Source organism: Buteo buteo, chromosome 10 (assembly GCF_964188355.1).
Source record: "Buteo buteo chromosome 10, bButBut1.hap1.1, whole genome shotgun sequence".
Taxonomy (NCBI): domain Eukaryota; kingdom Metazoa; phylum Chordata; class Aves; order Accipitriformes; family Accipitridae; genus Buteo; species Buteo buteo.
In genome coordinates, this window is record NC_134180.1 from 33,866,645 (window position 1) to 33,883,628 (window position 16,984).

The 16,984-nt window shown below is 50.0% G+C and overlaps 1 protein-coding gene across 2 annotated transcripts; it reads left to right on the forward strand.

Annotated features, from left to right (window-relative positions):
• Positions 1 to 12,870, forward strand: NASP (nuclear autoantigenic sperm protein). Of its 2 annotated transcripts, XM_075036996.1 has the most exons (15): positions 1 to 174; positions 1,412 to 1,462; positions 2,300 to 2,410; positions 2,971 to 3,051; positions 3,255 to 3,352; positions 4,075 to 4,968; positions 6,951 to 7,033; positions 7,991 to 8,076; positions 8,206 to 8,279; positions 9,808 to 9,996; positions 10,238 to 10,404; positions 10,836 to 10,889; positions 10,978 to 11,049; positions 12,050 to 12,181; positions 12,704 to 12,870. In XM_075036996.1, exons 1-15 carry the CDS (start codon positions 113 to 115, stop codon positions 12,755 to 12,757), a joined length of 2,208 nt encoding a protein of 735 aa, XP_074893097.1. In that variant the 5' UTR covers positions 1 to 112; the 3' UTR covers positions 12,758 to 12,870. The 2 variants fall into 2 exon arrangements, with proteins under 2 accessions (XP_074893097.1, XP_074893098.1); XM_075036997.1 differs by lacking the exon at positions 12,050 to 12,181.
• The last annotated feature ends 4,114 nt before the right edge of the window (positions 12,871 to 16,984 follow it).

The following is a 16,984-nucleotide window of genomic DNA, read 5'->3' on the forward strand; positions in this document are numbered from 1 at the left end:
CGGCGTGCGCGCGCCGCGAGGCGGGCCGGGGCGTGTCCTCGGGGGTATATAGGCAGCCGGAGGGGTAGGGGTCTGCACTCTGCCGCCGCCGCCCCTGTCTCCAGCAGCTTCTATGCAATCTTCGGCCGTCGCCGCTCCCCCCTGCGTTGAGCCCGCGCCGGCCTCCCCGACTAGGTAGGGCCGCGCGGGCTGGTCCCGGTCACGGTGTGTGCGTGTCGGGGTGGGGTGGGGGTGTGGGGGCAGCGGGGGTGGGGTGGGGGGGCGCTTTCGCGCCGCGGGGTGACTGGGGTGGGGGTTGGGGAGGGTAGGGGGCGGCGGGCAGGATTTCCTTTTGGGGGGAGGGCTGGGGGTGCTGGTCGGGTTCGTGCGCCTGCCCCCGTTTCTCCCCCCCCCCCCGCCCCGTTCCGCCCCCCCCCTCCCCCCCACCGGCGGTGGTACGTGCCGCCCCGCTCCTCTAGCGCCAGCTGGGCCCGTTCAGCTCGCGCGGGGCCACCACGTGACCCGTGCGCGGCTGCTGCCATCTTTGTTGGGGGCAGCCGACGCCGCTGGAGCCCGCCCGTGGTGGTGGGGGGGGGAGGTTGGGGGAGGGGGAGCGGCGGGGGGTGGGTGGGTGGGTGGTCCTGCGGCGTCACGTGACGCCGGGCCGCCAGCCCGTGAGGAGCCGCCGTCGGGGTTTGGCGCCAATGGCGGGGGGCGGGGCCGGGGGGAAGGCGGGAAAGGCGCCCATTGTCTGTGAGGGCTTGGGGGGGCGGGGGGCCGGGGCCGCTGCCCGCCTTGCCCGGCCTTTGTTCCGCCCGGGGAGCTCCGCAACGCCGCCCCCGGCCTCCCTCTGCCGGCGGCGGAGGACCGCGGCGGCTTGTCAGCTGGCGGCCGGGGGGCTGCGCGGCGGCTGCCCCGAGCGCTGCCGAGGAACGGCTGCCTGGCGAGTGGCCGTGGCAAGCCCCCGAGCTCCCCGGACGGGCGCCTTGGGCACGTCCCCGGTTTTCTGACTGGAAAGGCGGCGCAAAACACCCGATTTTGCGCTTTGCGGCTTGTTCCGTGCCGCAGGTTTGCGTGGGGGTAGCTCCGAGGTACAGGGCGCTTGTGGGTCAGTGGCTGCAAGCTGGCAGGGGTGGGTAGTCCTGGTTTTGAGGCAGCAAACCTGTTGGCCAGGCTTAGTCCGATGTAACCTGAACGCGAAAGCATTTGCTTTCCTAACAGTCTTTAGGTCAAACAATAAACAAAACTGAAACTAATGGATTTCTCCAAAAGACAGCCAGCAGAGCGAACCAGGGTGTGAACTTGCTCTAGGTAGCTGAACACCTGAAAGGAAGCACCACTCCTGGCTTTGGCCTCACACCTCTGAGAGCTCGGTTCCTGTCACGAAACAGGTGGACCTGTTATAAACGCTTATTCAATATTTTGTTTGCAGAATGGAAGAGGAATTGGCAGCTCCTTCCACATCCACAGACAAGACGGACAGGTGAGATGGGAGTTGCAGTTGTCGGTTACTAAAGAATGCGAAATCCCAAAGGTTATTGAGTTAAACAAAAAGGGCATCCGTCAAGTGGGTTGTTAGGCTTGAAGTTTAAGAGATGTGGATGCTGTAGATGCTGAAAACTTGTACTCGCCAGTAGTCTGCACAAGTCTAGTGTAACAAAACTCTTTCAAGGACTGATAAATACACAGATACCGGCTGTTGCTTAGGAGGTTCTCGATTTGTGAGTTAGTACTGGGGAAGCATTGGGGAGGTATGAGTATGTGACTAGGATGGAGTAGTACTCCTCTGTGGGCAGCTCCTCTTGTCCCAGTCCAGGGTACTGGACTGGGATGAACCCTCTGAAATGGAGCTGTGTGAGATGTGCTGAATTGAAACTAAGGCTTGCATCTATCATTCTTTTCAAATGCATCATGCTGTACTATGAGAAGCCATAAATTGGATTTATTCTTCTTTTTCTTGGCTTAGCTGGCATCGGAGTCTGGTGAAACACTGTACGGTAGTCAGTGTTGTATTGGTACGCAACTCTTAAAGTATATTCTTTAGCATCCTATGTCATATTAGATTCTGATACCCGCTTCTTGCAGTGGTTGGTTAAAATTAACCTGTCTGCCCTCGGTCTTCGGAACTAAAAGTTGGTCCAGATTTAAACAAACAAAACCAAACAACCCCCTCTGCCCTGGTAATTCTGACCAGTGTAAGGTATGCAACTCGCTCTTATATAAAGCTGACTAGGTTTTGAAAGCTGGATACAAAATTGCTATGGAAACTAATAGAATCCTGTATTTGATTTATATTTTTTTTTTTTTCCCCCCTCTCCAGTATGGATGTGGATGGAGAATCAAAGAAACTATTGGGTTTAGGACAGAAACACTTGGTAATGGGAAATATTCCGGCTGCTGTTAATGCGTTCCAGGAAGCTGCGAGCTTACTGTGAGTAGTAGGAGGTTTTGTGTATTTTTGTAGGGCTTGGTTTTCAGCTTGACTGTGCTAATGTGGCTTATAGAAGAAAGATTGAGATATTTACATTACATATGCTGCTGTATTTATAATACAACCAGGGAGAGGATGAACTATTGAAACTAACTCAAGTGTTGGACAATGCTGTAGTTGGTGTGCAGTTTAGCTTTTGTGATAGTAACTGCCAGCGCAGCTCCCTAAGGAGGAAAAGGGGTTTGGTATTTTGTTTTGCAGTGTATGGTTCTGATGTCTGTTAATATGAAAATAATGAGATAGTGTTACTTGCTAGTAACTTGTTTACTAGTCTTGATCAGTCTCTGAGGGTGATGCCTCCTTGGGTTTTAGATTAGTTTGCTTTGCTGGATGTTTGAGAGCCACATCTAGCTAAGTGAGAGGAGCATTCATGATTTGTTTGAAACAATGGGAGGTGAGCTAAGAAACCGATTCTTCCTGACCAGGAATTTTTAGCTTTCAAGTTCATGCATCAAAACTTAAACTAGGCACAGGCAAATAATTCTTCATTACTTTTGTAGGGGTAAAAAATATGGTGAGACAGCGGATGAGTGTGCAGAAGCTTTTTTTTACTATGGAAAATCTCTCCTGGAGTTAGCAAGGTATGCTAACAGTTTCTCATTTCATTAAGAGTCTGCCTAGCATAACAGCATTTCACCCTCATATATGCCGAGTCACAGGGTTAGACTAGAACTTCATAAATGCAGGGTTGCACTGGGTGGGATGGGCCATGGCATTGCAGCTTGTGCAGTTAAAACAGTGTTATTACAAAAGCTAAGGGATAACAAACTTTTTTTTCTTTTAGAATGGAAAATGGTGTGCTGGGAAATGCCTTAGAAGGGGTGCAGGTTGAAGAGGAAGGAGAAAAAGCTGAAGATGATTCTGTGTTACCAACTGTTGATGGTATGTAAAGCTGTCTGCCATGTTATGGAGGCACCAAGCTGTGTTTTCTTGTCTAAACGATCCAAGTTCAGTCCATTGGTATCTTAGGTGGCCTGAGTTACTCTGTTGAAACTCTTAGCAGCCTGAATGGACTTTTTTTTTGTTCTTCTAATCTTGCTTAAAGATTGAACAAACCTCTAAAACTTCTGCAAGGAACTGGTCACTGAAAGCATGTGTAAAGGGTCACCAGGTGTCTGTGTCCTGAAACACTGCATTCAAACTTGCTTTCTTAAGCTTCACAGTCAACTTGAACTGCTTTGTAACCTTGTAGCAGTACACTGTGTGTAGTAGGACAGGTCAGTCTCTCTGTAAAAAGTCCAAGAACAGCATTTTATACTCCCCGCAGCTGGAGATAATACAGGAATTCCTGTCGATCCAGACTATTAAAACACTGGCACCTCTTGCTTAGCTGTGACTAAAAATGCTAGCGCGCAAAACTGCACACTGCTTGAGCGGCTGCTTGCAATAATGCAGTCTGGGGAAGGGGAAGGGATTTGCTTAGTTCAAGTTACTATGTTGGTTGTGTCCTAATTCCTTGTACTTTGAAAATGGAGCTTTTAGGAATGTCATCTAACTTGATGACAAACCAACACACTGGAGGGTCTGAGGGTGGTATTGTCAGTGCCCATTAATGTCTTTATCACTAAACTCGAAGAAATGTTTATGCTTCCTCAATCATGTAGAAGAAGCAAGGGAGGAGTTGAGAGAACAGGTATATAACGCCATGGGGGAAAAAGAAGAAGCCAAAAGGTCTACAGAAGAGTCTCCAGTACTATCTGAGAAGGAAATCAAAGAGGAGGATGTTGAAATGAAAGAGATCACAGAAGAAAAACCAACAGAAGAAGCAAGCGCTGACAAGGACGTAAAACTTGAAGAGGCTGAAGAGAAGATGGAGGTTTCTGTGGAAAAAGAAGTAGCTTCAGAAGAGCAGAAGCAGCAGGTAGCTGTGGAAAAGGAGGCTATGAAAGAGGAGGCAGCTGTGGAAGAGAAAGTAGTGGAAAAAGAGCAAAAGATGGTCCCTGAAGACAAGGTAGCAGAGGCAGCTGAGGAGGAAGAGAGAATGACAGAAGTGTCAGACAAGGAGGTGAAGGCAGCTGTGGAAGAGGCTGAAGCTGGAGAATTGGCTGTGGAAGAGAAGGGAGAGGTGGGAGAGCAGACAGCGGAAGCAACAGAAAAAGAGCCAGCTGTGGAAAAGAGAGAGGCTGTAGAAGGGCAGGCAGAGGCAGCTGTGGAAGAGAAGGCAGTAGCACAAGTGACAGCAGAAGTGCAGGCAGCAATCACTGTGGAGCAGAAAGAAGCTACAGAAGGGGAAGTAGAGGCAGCTGAACAGAAGGTGGAGGAGAAACAAGAGCCAGTAGAGACAGCTACAGAAGAGAAACCAGATGAATCTAAAGAGACAGAGTCCTCAAAGGAACCTGTGCCCACAGAGGGCAAAGAGCCATCTAATGACATGGAAGAAAAGGCTGAAGTAGCTGCTAAGGTAGAGAAAGAGGAAAAGAAAGGTGACCTGATGGAAGAGGGTGAAGGTGCTAAGGTAGAAAAAGAAGAGAAAGATGGCCTGATGGAAGAGGGAGAAGGTAACAGTGAGAGGAGAAAAGTACTTGTGGGTGGATGACTTGATGGATTTGGCTAACAATGGGTAAAAAGTGTTCCATTCAGAATTTTCTGTTTGCCTTAGAATAAGGAAAAGGCACAGTAAAGGGGCTCTTGAAGGATTTTACATCCAAGTAAAGTTTCAAGGAGTAGTGAACAGTCTCGGTTTCTCTAGACTAACGCTTAACTAACTGCAAAGCAAATCTTACTTGAAAGCAAACTTACAGCCCTGTGAAATGTGTAAGTAATGGCTAGGCTGGTGGAGAATACTGAATGGATGTTCACTTGCATGCATCTGGGTTTATTGCACTAACCTTCAAATAACTTGAAGCACAAGTTGCCTCTGGTTATAACCGTATTTTATTTTAAAACAGTGGAGCAGAAAAATAACAGCTGAATACATAACAAAATAGTAAATCTGCTTTTGGTGGGGGGAAGGAACTCTCCATTTGAGTCTTTCTGGTGGTAATTACAAGTGAGAATTTGGTTGGCAAATCTAAACTTAATTTGCCCTGAAACCTGAAGGCTTATTGCTACTATCTAGTACAGTCTTCCAGCTACCTAGCTTTTTCTGCCATTCTGCTTCCCTGCTTCATTATAGCTGTTTTCAGGATTATGTGAAAGTAACTGTCGTGGTCAACATTCTTCTCATACTGAACCCAAAACATAGCACTATACCAGCTACTAGGAAGACAATTAACTATCCCAGCTGAAACCAGGACAGTAACCTAGTAAAACTTGTACACTTTGCTGAAGTATTACTTGCATGGTCTTAGTAGGCCAGCACTTTCTGTTGCACAAGTTAATTGATGAGCTGATAATTGAAACTTTGCTTGTCAGTAACTCAGCTTCACAGGAAGAGCCTTATTTTAGGAGTGGCAGATACAGACTAAATAGTTCTGGACACTGAAAGGATTTGTACTGCTGGGCACAGTGAACACTCAATGGTGGAGCAGCTGCCTAACAAGGTGTCTGTCTGGATAGAGTATAATGCACCTAGAGTAGTTATCCACTCCTCATCAGGCTGAGGAAAGGCTGTTTATGTACACATACTGCTGCTTTTGTTTTTTTCCCCAACCCTGTTAGTGTGAGGACAGTCTTGAACATCCTCATCTGCTGCTGTGTCATTCTAGACTCCTCCCACTATTTAAATTTTAACTTTCTAATATCTCTTCTGTTTTACCTTTGATCAAGCTGTCCTCATACTCATAGGTTTGGCCCTCTCAGTGGTAGGTGTGTGCGTTTTGGGAGTTAGATTAACGAGCTTATGGGTTCTCTAGTGTCCATTCCATCAAGGTCCTCATATTCTGGATATAGTCAGTGGTCATGATACAGGGAATTAAGTGTGCAACTTTAGCATGCAAGTCAACCAATGCTCTAAAGTTATTAGCCATACTCCTTCACATTTTCCCGAAATGTTTTCTACTGGTAGAATAGATCATGCACTGCTCCTACACAGTATCAGAAGTCAAATCAGTGTTACACAATAGCAGGTTCATTAATAACATTGCTACTTAAATGTCTGACACGAGGAACATGAATTCAGAAACAGTCTTATTTGTACGCAGCTTGGCAGCCATCTTGTTGAAAATGCTTGTTATCTTGTTATCTGTAGTGTGAAGTCCAGCAACTGACCTGTACCTCCAGGGCTGCACAGGATCCTGTGGCTTCAGTGGGAGTTCACAGTGCATTTGTGGGAACTGAATTCTGTGCAAGTTTCTGTTCTAGATAGTATGAAGTAAAACTTAAAATGAGGACTGAGGGAGCCTGGAACCTCTTTTAGTCTACAGTGCCTAACACTTTCAGCAAGATGGCTGCTGCTGCTAGGAATTTAATGTATCTGTGCTCTTCTTGCATCACACATCTAACCTGTCACTGGAAGGATAAGGGCTGGATGTAATATGTTCTGCCATGCGAAGCAAGCGTAGTAACAACAAGTGTTCTCATTCATCTACTTCCCTTGTAGAAACAGAAGAATCTGAAGAGGAAGATAAAGAAAATGATAAAGCTGAAGATGATAAGGAGAATGAGCTGACAGTGGAAGACAAGGTGAGATTGCTGACCTCTGATATCGGTGCTCATAGAAGAATGCAGTATTTGTCTAAATGTCATGTTAATGTCTTTATAAAAGCTCACTTGTATTTCATTTGGTCCTATGTAGGAAATGACTTTTGAAAACCAATATTGCCTAAGGAAGGGGCAGCGTTATGTGTAGTCCACCTTGTAGGATCTTGCTCAGCTCTGTAAACTTGGGCTTGTTTAGCTATGCTGAAACAAATGCTTGCAGTCTACTGATGAGTAATGCAGCCTGGTAAATGCAGGGGCAGGCAGGGAGAGTTGCTTTAGGTTGTCACTAAAGTTAGTTACTTGTAACACTTCATTCTCTGCTTTTTTTGTTGTTGTCTGACTATGCCTGTTGAATGTACCTGGTCCTGTAAGCCATGATTAGGATGGGAATTCAGTGGGAAGTGTAGTGGTGCTTAAATGTGAGGTGTTCATGTTGATGTAGCAGTCAAAACACCTGGAAAAATCTGGAGCCTATTAGAGTGTGGTACTAAGCGTGCTAGACAGCTGTCTTGAAGACAATATCTGTCACTTCCTCAGACTATTCTAAGGAAGTCCAAAAGCTCATTTGAAAAAAAAAAAGTGGAACATGAACTCCTTTATTTAGCTTTTGGTTCATATAAATAGCACCTTAAACAAAACCTTACTGTTGGGATAATATTGGTGCTTGGCACTCTGTTATTTCTGGGAAAAAATTAAGGCTGTATCAACTAAGAATGTAAGCTTATGTTCCACTTGAAACATTTTCACTGCAGGTAAAGTCTTGGTTGATGTGATAACCTCTTCTGCATGTGTGTTTGTTTTGTTTTTTTTTTTTTTTACTTCTAGTGTTAAACTGTTTGTCTTGAAGAAATCTGTTCCTTGACAACACTGCTTAGAAACTCAGTGGTGGTGTTTGATATGATATGCAACCAAGTCACTTAATCTGTAATGCATTTCTAGTCTTTACAGGAAAGTGAGGAGGATGAAATTGGAAATCTTGAGCTAGCCTGGGACATGCTGGAGTTAGCAAAAGTAATCTACAAGAGGTAAAGACTTAAGCCCTAATTTGGATATGTGCTAGAGAAACTCATTGTAAATTGGGGAGTGGCATAAGCAATTACTGAATGTGGCATATTCTGATCAGGATTTGAAAACTACTTTTTTTCTTTATTTAGACAAGAAACAAAAGAAGCTCAGCTCCATGCAGCTCAAGCTCATCTAAAGTTAGGAGAAGTTAGCATTGAATCTGGTAAGTAATGTTAATTCTTACACACAAAGTGTTCAGTTCCACTTTCTGTCACTCTATTTTGTACTTTAAAATGAACAGAGGTGAGTTAAGGCTGTTAAGATGAAAACAAAATAGATTTTTTCTAATTATGATAGTTCAGCCATGTGAGAAGCTTTGGAATCAATGGATGAACGAGTTGGTGCCTTAAAGGCAAAAGCCACGTGTGCAAGCAAAGCAAACCAAGGAATTGATTCACCACTTCCCATCGGCAGGCAGGTGTTCAGCCATCTGCAGGAAAGCAGGGCTCCATCACACCTAAAGGTTACTTGGGAAGACAAAATGCTGTAACTCTGAACATCCTGCCCTTCCTTCTTTTCCCACAGCTTTATATGCTGAGCATGATGTCATTAGGGTATGGAATATCCCTTTGGTCAATGGGGGTCAGCTGTCCTGGCTGTGTCCCCTCTCAACTTCTTGTGCATCCCCAGCCTACTTGCTGGTGGGGTGTTGTGAGAGGCAGAAAAGACCTTGGCTCTGTCTAAGCACTGCTCAGCAATAACAAAAACATCTCTGCATTATCAGCACTGTTTCCAGCACAAAGACAAAGCATAGCCCCGTACCAGATACTATGAAGAAAATTAACTCTATCCCAGCCAAAACCAGCACAACAGGATAGTCCATGCTTTTCCAGAACCGTGAAAGCAAGCTTTGAATAAGAAGTAATGTGTTACCGGATCAAAACCAGCCTTGTGTTCTGCTGTATAGCCAAAGTTTGGTTAGCTTCAGAAACTTGGGAGAGACTTTCCTTATTGAAGTCGTGAGTCACTGAGCTCAATAGGAGGTGTCGGTACCATGCCACTTCCAGAACATAAAGACTGCAAGTGAAAAATGGTTGACTTGCTTAGACTTCCCAAAATCCTAAGGTATGGTCAGGAAAGACTCTTGTGTTATGCAGCAGAAAAAAGGGAGGGGGAAGCAAGCCCCAGGTATGTGCCTTCTAATGTGTTTTACCTGCCCTTCATTTAAAAATGTGTTTTAATCTTGTTAAATCCAAAGAGACTGTAATCTTTCTCTATGGTGACCATTGGAAATAATCTGACAGGTTTCTGGACCAGGGCTACAAAATGAGGGTTGTGTTTTGTGTCACTAGAATATATTCAAAGGAGAGCTTGACTGGAAGCTAGCAGGGAACTGTCCTTAGCTCTAGATGGAAGTTGCAGTTGTGACCAGTTACATTTGTGTCATGGTAGCAGATAAAATAGCAGGATTTGTGTGCCTGGTTTTGACTTGGCTGCTTGGTTTGCTGTGTTGCTGTAAATAGACAAAGCACTCTTGAGAACACTAGAGGAACTGGACTCTAAACAGCCTTTTGTCACTTGATAATCTGAAAGCAGCCTGTCACTGAACTCAACTGCTGTATTCAATGGTGGTTCCATTCTCAGACTATATAAAGTGTAATAAAATACGGAGTAACTGAATGAAAGTTTAGATCTTGCTTGTTTGGGTAAATGAGTGTGGCTTGTAAAGACCTTACGTCTTTCTCCTATAGAAAACTACACGCAGGCTATAGAAGAGTTTCAGGCCTGCCTGGCCCTGCAGCAGAAGTACCTGGAGGCTCACGACCGCCTGCTAGCGGAGAGTCACTACCAGCTGGCGCTGGCATACCACTACAACAGCCAGTTCGATGAGGCGGTTTTGCAGTTTGGTAAATCCGTAGAAGTCATTGACAAGAGGATGGGTAAGTGGATTTCTAAAAGTGCCTAGTGAATATGAGAGCTTTCACTAGTCAAAGCAGACTTTAAGTGCCCTAAATGTAGTTAGGTATGCAAATGTCTGTTGGTCTGAAAGGGGTAACAGGCTATACTGATACCAGAAAATTGTTTCAACAAAGTGTTAGCAGATACTTGCCTCTGGATATTGATAATGAGACAGCTACTTTGTCTTGATTTTTTTTTGCCATGATAACTGTTTCATCCTAGCAATGCTTACTGAGCGAATAAAGAAGGCAGAAAGTGGATCCCCTGAAGATGAGAAGGAGATTGAAGAACTGAAGGGACTGCTTCCTGAAATTAAAGAAAAGATAGAAGATTCAAAGGAGTCTCAAAAGAGTGCAAGAGTAGCTGAGCTGGCACTGAAAGCAACTCTGGTTAGTGCATCCTGTGGTTTCCTTTTAGCCAAACATTATTCCAGTGAAACTTGAAGTAAACCAGTAATGGGAGGAGCTCAGGCTTGTTCATACAGATTGGAGGCTGGTGGTTGCTCACAAATGTTATGGGCTGTGATTGCGAGAAGGAAACTGAGGCAGCTGACATCTGAAGAGAGCTTATTAGTAAATACACTGACATTAATTGCTCCAAACTAAACTGGAATTTGATAGGCTTCTAGAGCAACTTAATGTATCGGGACTGGAAATTATAGGTCAGCCAAATGTGAGAATGGACTGAGTTACATCCGTCCTGTGTGCAAGTGTGGAATGCAGTGTTGAGACATGAAGGAGTTGGGTTTTCCTGTCCCTTTCTAAACTAGCATATATGGTCTCACCAGAATTTGTTGACTGTTTCTTCTGGTTTTCTTAAGGTTGGAACTACATCTGGCTTTGCACAAAGTGAAGACAGTGGTTCTGTTTCCACAGTAAGTTAAGATGGATGTTGGTAGTCGTTCTTTGCTCTAAGGATTACTGTTTGCTGTTACTCATCTGTCATTGTCTGTCTTGTAATAGATTCCAGTAAGAAAAGCAGCTGATGGTGCACCTCAGTGTGTTACAGACATCTCTCACCTAGTCAGGAAAAAGGTGAGTCCAGAAATGACTAGTTGAACAAACACTTTGTTAAAGTACCACTGGCTTGCTCTGTGTAATTGGATTTCTTGACTTGAAGCTTTTTTTCCTTAACTTGGTTCTATAATGGAAAAGACACCCTAAAAGTAAAACCAGAAATAGTGCATGAAACTCCTTTCCACTGGGAGCCAATCAGTCTGGGAACCATCCAGCCTCCAGGAGACTATCTGTGACGGTTCAGCACCCCGCCTGACCCACACTGGTTTAACTTCAGAGCTGAATTGTGTGGCTTTTGCAGGCGTTCTCTGAACAAGTGCCCTCCTCTGCTGGGGACCTGCAAGAAGAGCAGGCTGGCCTACAGATCTTAAGAAAAGGGCAAGCAACGAGGCTGAGTTGGGTTCCCTTCTTTGCAAGTGGAAATGGAGAATTGGACTTAATAAATAGCAAAGCCAGTCTAATGGTAGTAAGGATAAACTGCCTCTTAAAGAGATAATGCATTGAGCACTAGGTTCCTTTAAAGGTATATGCTTTTTCTAGAACTGTTTGCTAATATAACTAAAATTATCCCCTATAGGATCTTAGTTTTTATTTTGTATGCTGCTGTGGCACAGCCTGGCCTGTGTGTTATATTAGCCTCTTTCAGTTCAGGTTTGCTTGGAGCAACTTTGATCTGCTTTACACAGGTGATTGTAAGTGTCATAGATGCCCTAAATCTATCCCCTTAACTGTTCCCTGGCTCAGCAGTTGCATGTTTCCTTGCCAAACAATAACTAAGGATAATTCAGCACTATAGATATTAGCACCTAAATAATGTCTTACGGGAAATCCTTTGTGGTTGAGACCTCTGTACCAAAGCTTCAGAGCTTTGGTTAAGTCTTAACACTCAAGTATTTATCTTGAACCTGGCAAGTAGAGGTTGAATAGATAACGTGCAATAACATCTAGATGCTAACTTTCTAAAAAATATTTAAACTTTAATTTGTACATAGTGAAGACTAAACAATTTTGTCTTCAGAGGAAACCAGAGGAGGAGACTCAACAGGGAGACAATGAAGCTAAGAAATCTAAACCAGAACCGGCTGTCAATGGTGGTGGTGGTGATGCTGCCCCCAGTGGAAATGAGGTTGCAGAAAAAATGGAAGAGGAGGTGGGCAGCTGAGTCAGGAGTCTGTGCCATTATTATCATTATTATCATCTTTTTCTCCCCTTCTGTTCAGGCATGGTTTTGTGCCTGGTAGATGTACTGGTTTTATTGCCTGCTGGTCTTCACAAGGCTTCCCAGATGAGATGGGGGATGTTCCCCAGTTGGCAGGATGCATGTTGTACCATGGTGTCTGACACGCTGTGGGCTGGAAAGACACCAGCTGTGGAGACTTGCAACCTGTGGGGTGGGACAGAAACATGTTCTGGGTGTTTGAGTTGGGCTGAACTACAGTGTGGGGCCTTTCCCCAAAGTATTTTTTTAATACTCCTGGGGTTTAATACTTATCAGCTGGGCTACAGTTAACATCAGTATTTTAGAATAGTGTTGGGCTCTGAAGACCAGCAAAGCATGTGTATGTACTCAGTTCAGTCTTCAAATCACAGAAACCTTGAGCTGCTGCATGAATTGGTGCTGTAAGGCAGTGTCTTGTTTTTTTTAAAAACAAACCCTTTTCTTTTCTTTTAGACAGAGAAAAGGCCACAAGCAGAATCAGGGGCTGCAGTTGAAAGCACAGTATGATAATTCTTTAACCTTGGACACTCCTCTCCTTACAAGGAAAATGGTTTTGTATATAGTGTATTTTTTCACTTTTTGGCAACTTTTGTATGACTTCAATAAAGATTGTAAGCAAATAGTCCTTGTCTTGACCTTCCTCAGCAGGGGCTGGGGCTCGAGGCCTCTGGTCACAGCTGTTGGCTGTGTTTTGGTTCGTTCTAGGCTGAGCCTGGTGCAGGTGGCAGTGGCACCTCCCTTAGCCTGCAGCAGCCTAAGCACCCTGGGGAAGGCTGATAAGAGCTTGTCTGACCCCTGCACCCCTTGTAACAGCCATCGTTGGCTCTGCTCCACCTCCACCCCTTCATATCCCTGTGGAGCTTGTGGGGAGGCAGGGTGTGATGGCTCTGTGTGCTGATGCCAGCCGGAGTCCCTGTGGGTGCTGGGGTGAGTCAATGCATCCCCCGGCAGCACAGGGGTCCCTGTAAGGAGGTTGGGATTTAGGCACAAGAGGGAACGGGGCACTGCAACCCCTTGTGCTGTGCAGCCACTGCAGGCCTCTGGGTGATCCCAGTCTTAATTCTTCTATCAATCCTGCACCTTGCTTCAAAAGGGGGGGGAGGGGGCATCTCCCACCACCCTGAGCACCTTTTGGTGCTTCCCCTGCCCTCACCCCCAGGGAAAGGGTGCACTGCCAGTGCTGCCCACAGGGAAGCAGGCTGGGACAAGAGTGTGTGTGTATAAACAGGCCAAGAAGCAAAGAGTAACAGGCTGAAGCCATTTATTAAACACCCAGGGTGGCCTCCAGTGTGGGGGAGGAAATCTCGCCATCGGTTTTGCTGCTTCCCAGGTCTGAGCTGTGAATGCCTCCTGTCAGGCTTCCCCTAGAAAGGGCTTGCGGTGGGGATGTGCCCTGTGGAGAGAGGTGCAGGGAAAGGGGGGAAAAAAAAAGTGATTGTGCCTCTCTGTGCCCCCCTGCTGGTCCCCAAGCTGCCCCAGGGAACAGGATGAAGCAGCTCCTCTGTGTGTGGACACCGTCCTGGGGCGAGGAGCAGCTCCGTGGCTACGGGCTTTGGGCTCTGCCTGTGCTGCCCATCCCCTCCCTGCCTGCTCTTGCTGCTGCTGAAATGGCCAGAGCCCTTCTGGTCCCAGGAGAGACCCCACATGTTTCCCCCCCTGCCCCAGCCATAATTACACAGCTGGTCCCAAGCCCCCATACCTGCCGCTGTAACATACATTTTGCCATCCCTTCACCACGCTTACAGTTAATAAAGCCCCGATTTCCCGCTCCGGCTCTGTTTGGGGATGCTGGGGCAGTGCCATGGGGGCACAGCCCATTCCTGGCTCACCTTAGGGGAGGTTTGTTCTGTGCCGGGGGCTCCCGGGCAGGAGGGGGGTCCTCCAGGGCCATGAAGGGGGTGAGGGGGAGGCTGGGGGGGACATGGGGGTGGCCGGGGACTGTGAGGCTGCCTGTCCCCAGCACTGGCCCGGGGGACTCCTGGGAAAGGAGAAAAGTGGGGTTAAACACAAGTGAGTCCCAGTCCCGTTCTGCAACAGGCACCCACAGGACCGGCCCAGCCACCCTGTGCCACACATGGCGTTGGGCGTGCAGAGCAAATCACACCCGTGGTTTGCGCCTGGGGTGGGGACCTCCTCCTGGTGGCCCTGGCTCCGTGGGACACCCGTGTCCCCAGCTGTGGCCAAGGGAGCAGTTCCTGAATCATCTCCCCAAGCCCATACCTCCACGCTCATTGTCCTGTCTGGGGCAGCAGCGTGACCCCATCATCCCTTGGCCCTGGAGACCTGGAAATAGCGCTGGGACGAGGGTCTTTCTTACCGTGAAAAGCTCTGGTGCGGCCAGGGCTGGTGGGAGCGGGGGGGCCACGGGGGGTGGGAGGATGACTGGGGGCAGCCGTGGCCCTGTTCGCTCCATGTGGCATCGCAGCACCCCCACCTCTGCCTGGAGCTGGGCCAGCTCCTCCGTGTGCCGTTGGGCCACCTGCGAGCCTGGGGGGGGGGGGGTGACAGGAATTTGTCACCATGGGGTTTACAGTGTCCCCAGCATCCCACCGGGCTGGTGTGTGGAGCGGGGGGGGTGTCCCATTCCTGCTGCTGCAGTGACTCTCCCCTCCCCAGTGTCTGAGGGAACATTGTCCTGCCCCTCCAATGCTGTCACTGTGCAAGGGCCCCCCCGCCCCAAGTGCAGAGACACCCCCACCCGTATTTGCTCGAGCCTTTGGCAACCCGGGGGCTCTGACAGCGGCAACCCCAGAAGCAGCTGGGGGCTGTGGGGGCTGCCCTGTTCCCTGGGATTTGTCACCTACCGACATCGGCTCTCCTCGCCCTCCTGACCTTCAGCGCCAAGAGCTCGTCTTCCAGCCGCTCGTTCTCCAGCTCCACGGCCAGCAGCGCTGCGTCCAGGCCCTGAGCACCTGCGCTGGGGGGCTCTGCTGGTTCAGCCGGGGCGGGGGGGGGGGGGCTCAATTGTTGGCTACGGAGCCAGGGTCCCAGCTGGGGTTTGGGCTTACCTGTTCTCCTGCCCCTGTGCAGCTCCGTGGTTCCTTTCTCCAGCGCCGTGGCCTCCGCCTGGAGGCGGAGGAGCTGGGCCAGGATGGCCGGGTTGTGCCCTCCGGCGCGCAGGTAGGACAGTCGCAGTGCCCTGCCACAGCCCCGGCGTCAGCCATCGCTGGGGCTCAGCGGGACGCCCGGCTCGGCTGCGCCGTCGCCCACGGACCCTCACCTGGCCTCGGTGGCGAGCGGGCCTGCGGCTGGCAGGAGGGTGTCGAGGCGGAGAGCCGCCCTGGGGAGGGAACAGGGAAATGGGGAGGGGGCTGAGGCCCCCTTGATCCAGAGCACCCCACTCCGTGGGCGGTGCAGAGCCCTCTCTCCCTGGCCGGGGCTCACCCTCCATGTGCCAGCTGTCCGACATGATCCTGCTGCACCTCCGGGACCTGGCTCAGCTCCAGTTCCTCCCGCTCAGGGTGGGGGGTTGCAGCCATCTTGGTCCCCAGTGCTGCCAGCCGCCGGCACAGCCCTGCGGGATGGTGAGAGGCTGTGGGGAGGGGGGCTCAGCACAGCCCCCCACAGCCCCACTCCTGGGGTTACTGCATCACACGGGTGCCCCCACCATCACCCCAAACCCCACGCCAGCGCCTACCCTCTCTCCGCTGCTCCAGCTGCTGGGTCCTGGCCCGGATTTCAGCCACATGGCGTTCGTGGGCCTCCAGCAGCTCCTGTGGCCGCTGCCCGTGTCCCCGCGGTGGGGCCGGCCGCCGGCCGGGCTCTCCCTGCAGCACAGGGGCTTGCAACAGGCAGGAGGGGCTGGACCCCACCAGCCGTGGGGCTTGGGGTATAAGGACCCCTTGGGGTGTTGATGCCCGTCCCAGGGGTATGGGGTTTGCCGTACCTCTGCCGTCGGCCTCCTGGAAGCGGGGTCGGCCGTGCGGAGCAGGGCCCTCTCGCGGGGGGTGAGCACGTCCCCCAGGGGAGCCCCCCGCGCTCGCCCCGGCCCCTGCTGTCCCCCCACGGCTGGCAGGAGCCCGGGAAGCACGAGGAGACAGCGTGGCTCAGCGCGGTGCCCATGCTGGGACACCCCGACCTCACAGAGGCAAATGGGAAGGGGGAGAAAAATGCTTAGTGGTACAGAGTTTTCCGGCTTTGGCAAAATAGGCATGGAGGGCTGCCTGTGTGGCGCAGCGAGGGAGGACGCAGGGTCTCCCTGGGTCGGATCCAGCTGCGGTGGCTCACCCTCGTTTCCTCACCCTCGGCACATCCCAGCCCAGCACCCATCCCTGTCCCCGTCCCTCCTGACCGTCCCATCCCCGCACGCCCTGCGCCAGACCCGGCTCCACGCTACCGAGGCGTCCCGCGGCCTCCCCGCCGTGCCCGCAGCCTCCTCCGCAGGCGGTGGGTCTCCCGTGGGGAGGCAGGAGCTGCCGGCCGTCGGGGTCCCGAGGCACAGCTTCTCCTCGTGTGCCCGCAGCAGCGGCCGGGAGCTGAAAGCCATGCGGCAGCGGGGGCAGGCGAATCCCCCCGAGCCCATCATGGGGCACCCTGGAAGCACAGTGGGGTGGGAGTCACCTGGGGGTGCCACCCTGCCGGGGGAGAGGGGTCGTTCTACCGGGGCGAGCCGGGACCCGTGGACAGACCTGCTCGGCGGCGGCGGTGGCTGCGGTGTTTGAAGCCACCGTTGCTACGCTGGGACGGGCGAGGGAGGGCGGCCGCACCCCTGACCCTGGCCATTCCCACTGTTTA

Bases quoted from the DNA above. Each gene is read 5' to 3' on its own strand.
- NASP (XM_075036996.1), top strand. From the start codon at position 113: ATGCAATCTTCGGCCGTCGCCGCTCCCCCCTGCGTTGAGCCCGCGCCG. The intron at 175-1,411 runs GTAGGGCCGCGC...TTTTGTTTGCAG, and splicing joins GCGCCGGCCTCCCCGACTAG to AATGGAAGAGGAATTGGCAG. The intron at 2,411-2,970 runs GTGAGTAGTAGG...TTACTTTTGTAG, and splicing joins CAGGAAGCTGCGAGCTTACT to GGGTAAAAAATATGGTGAGA.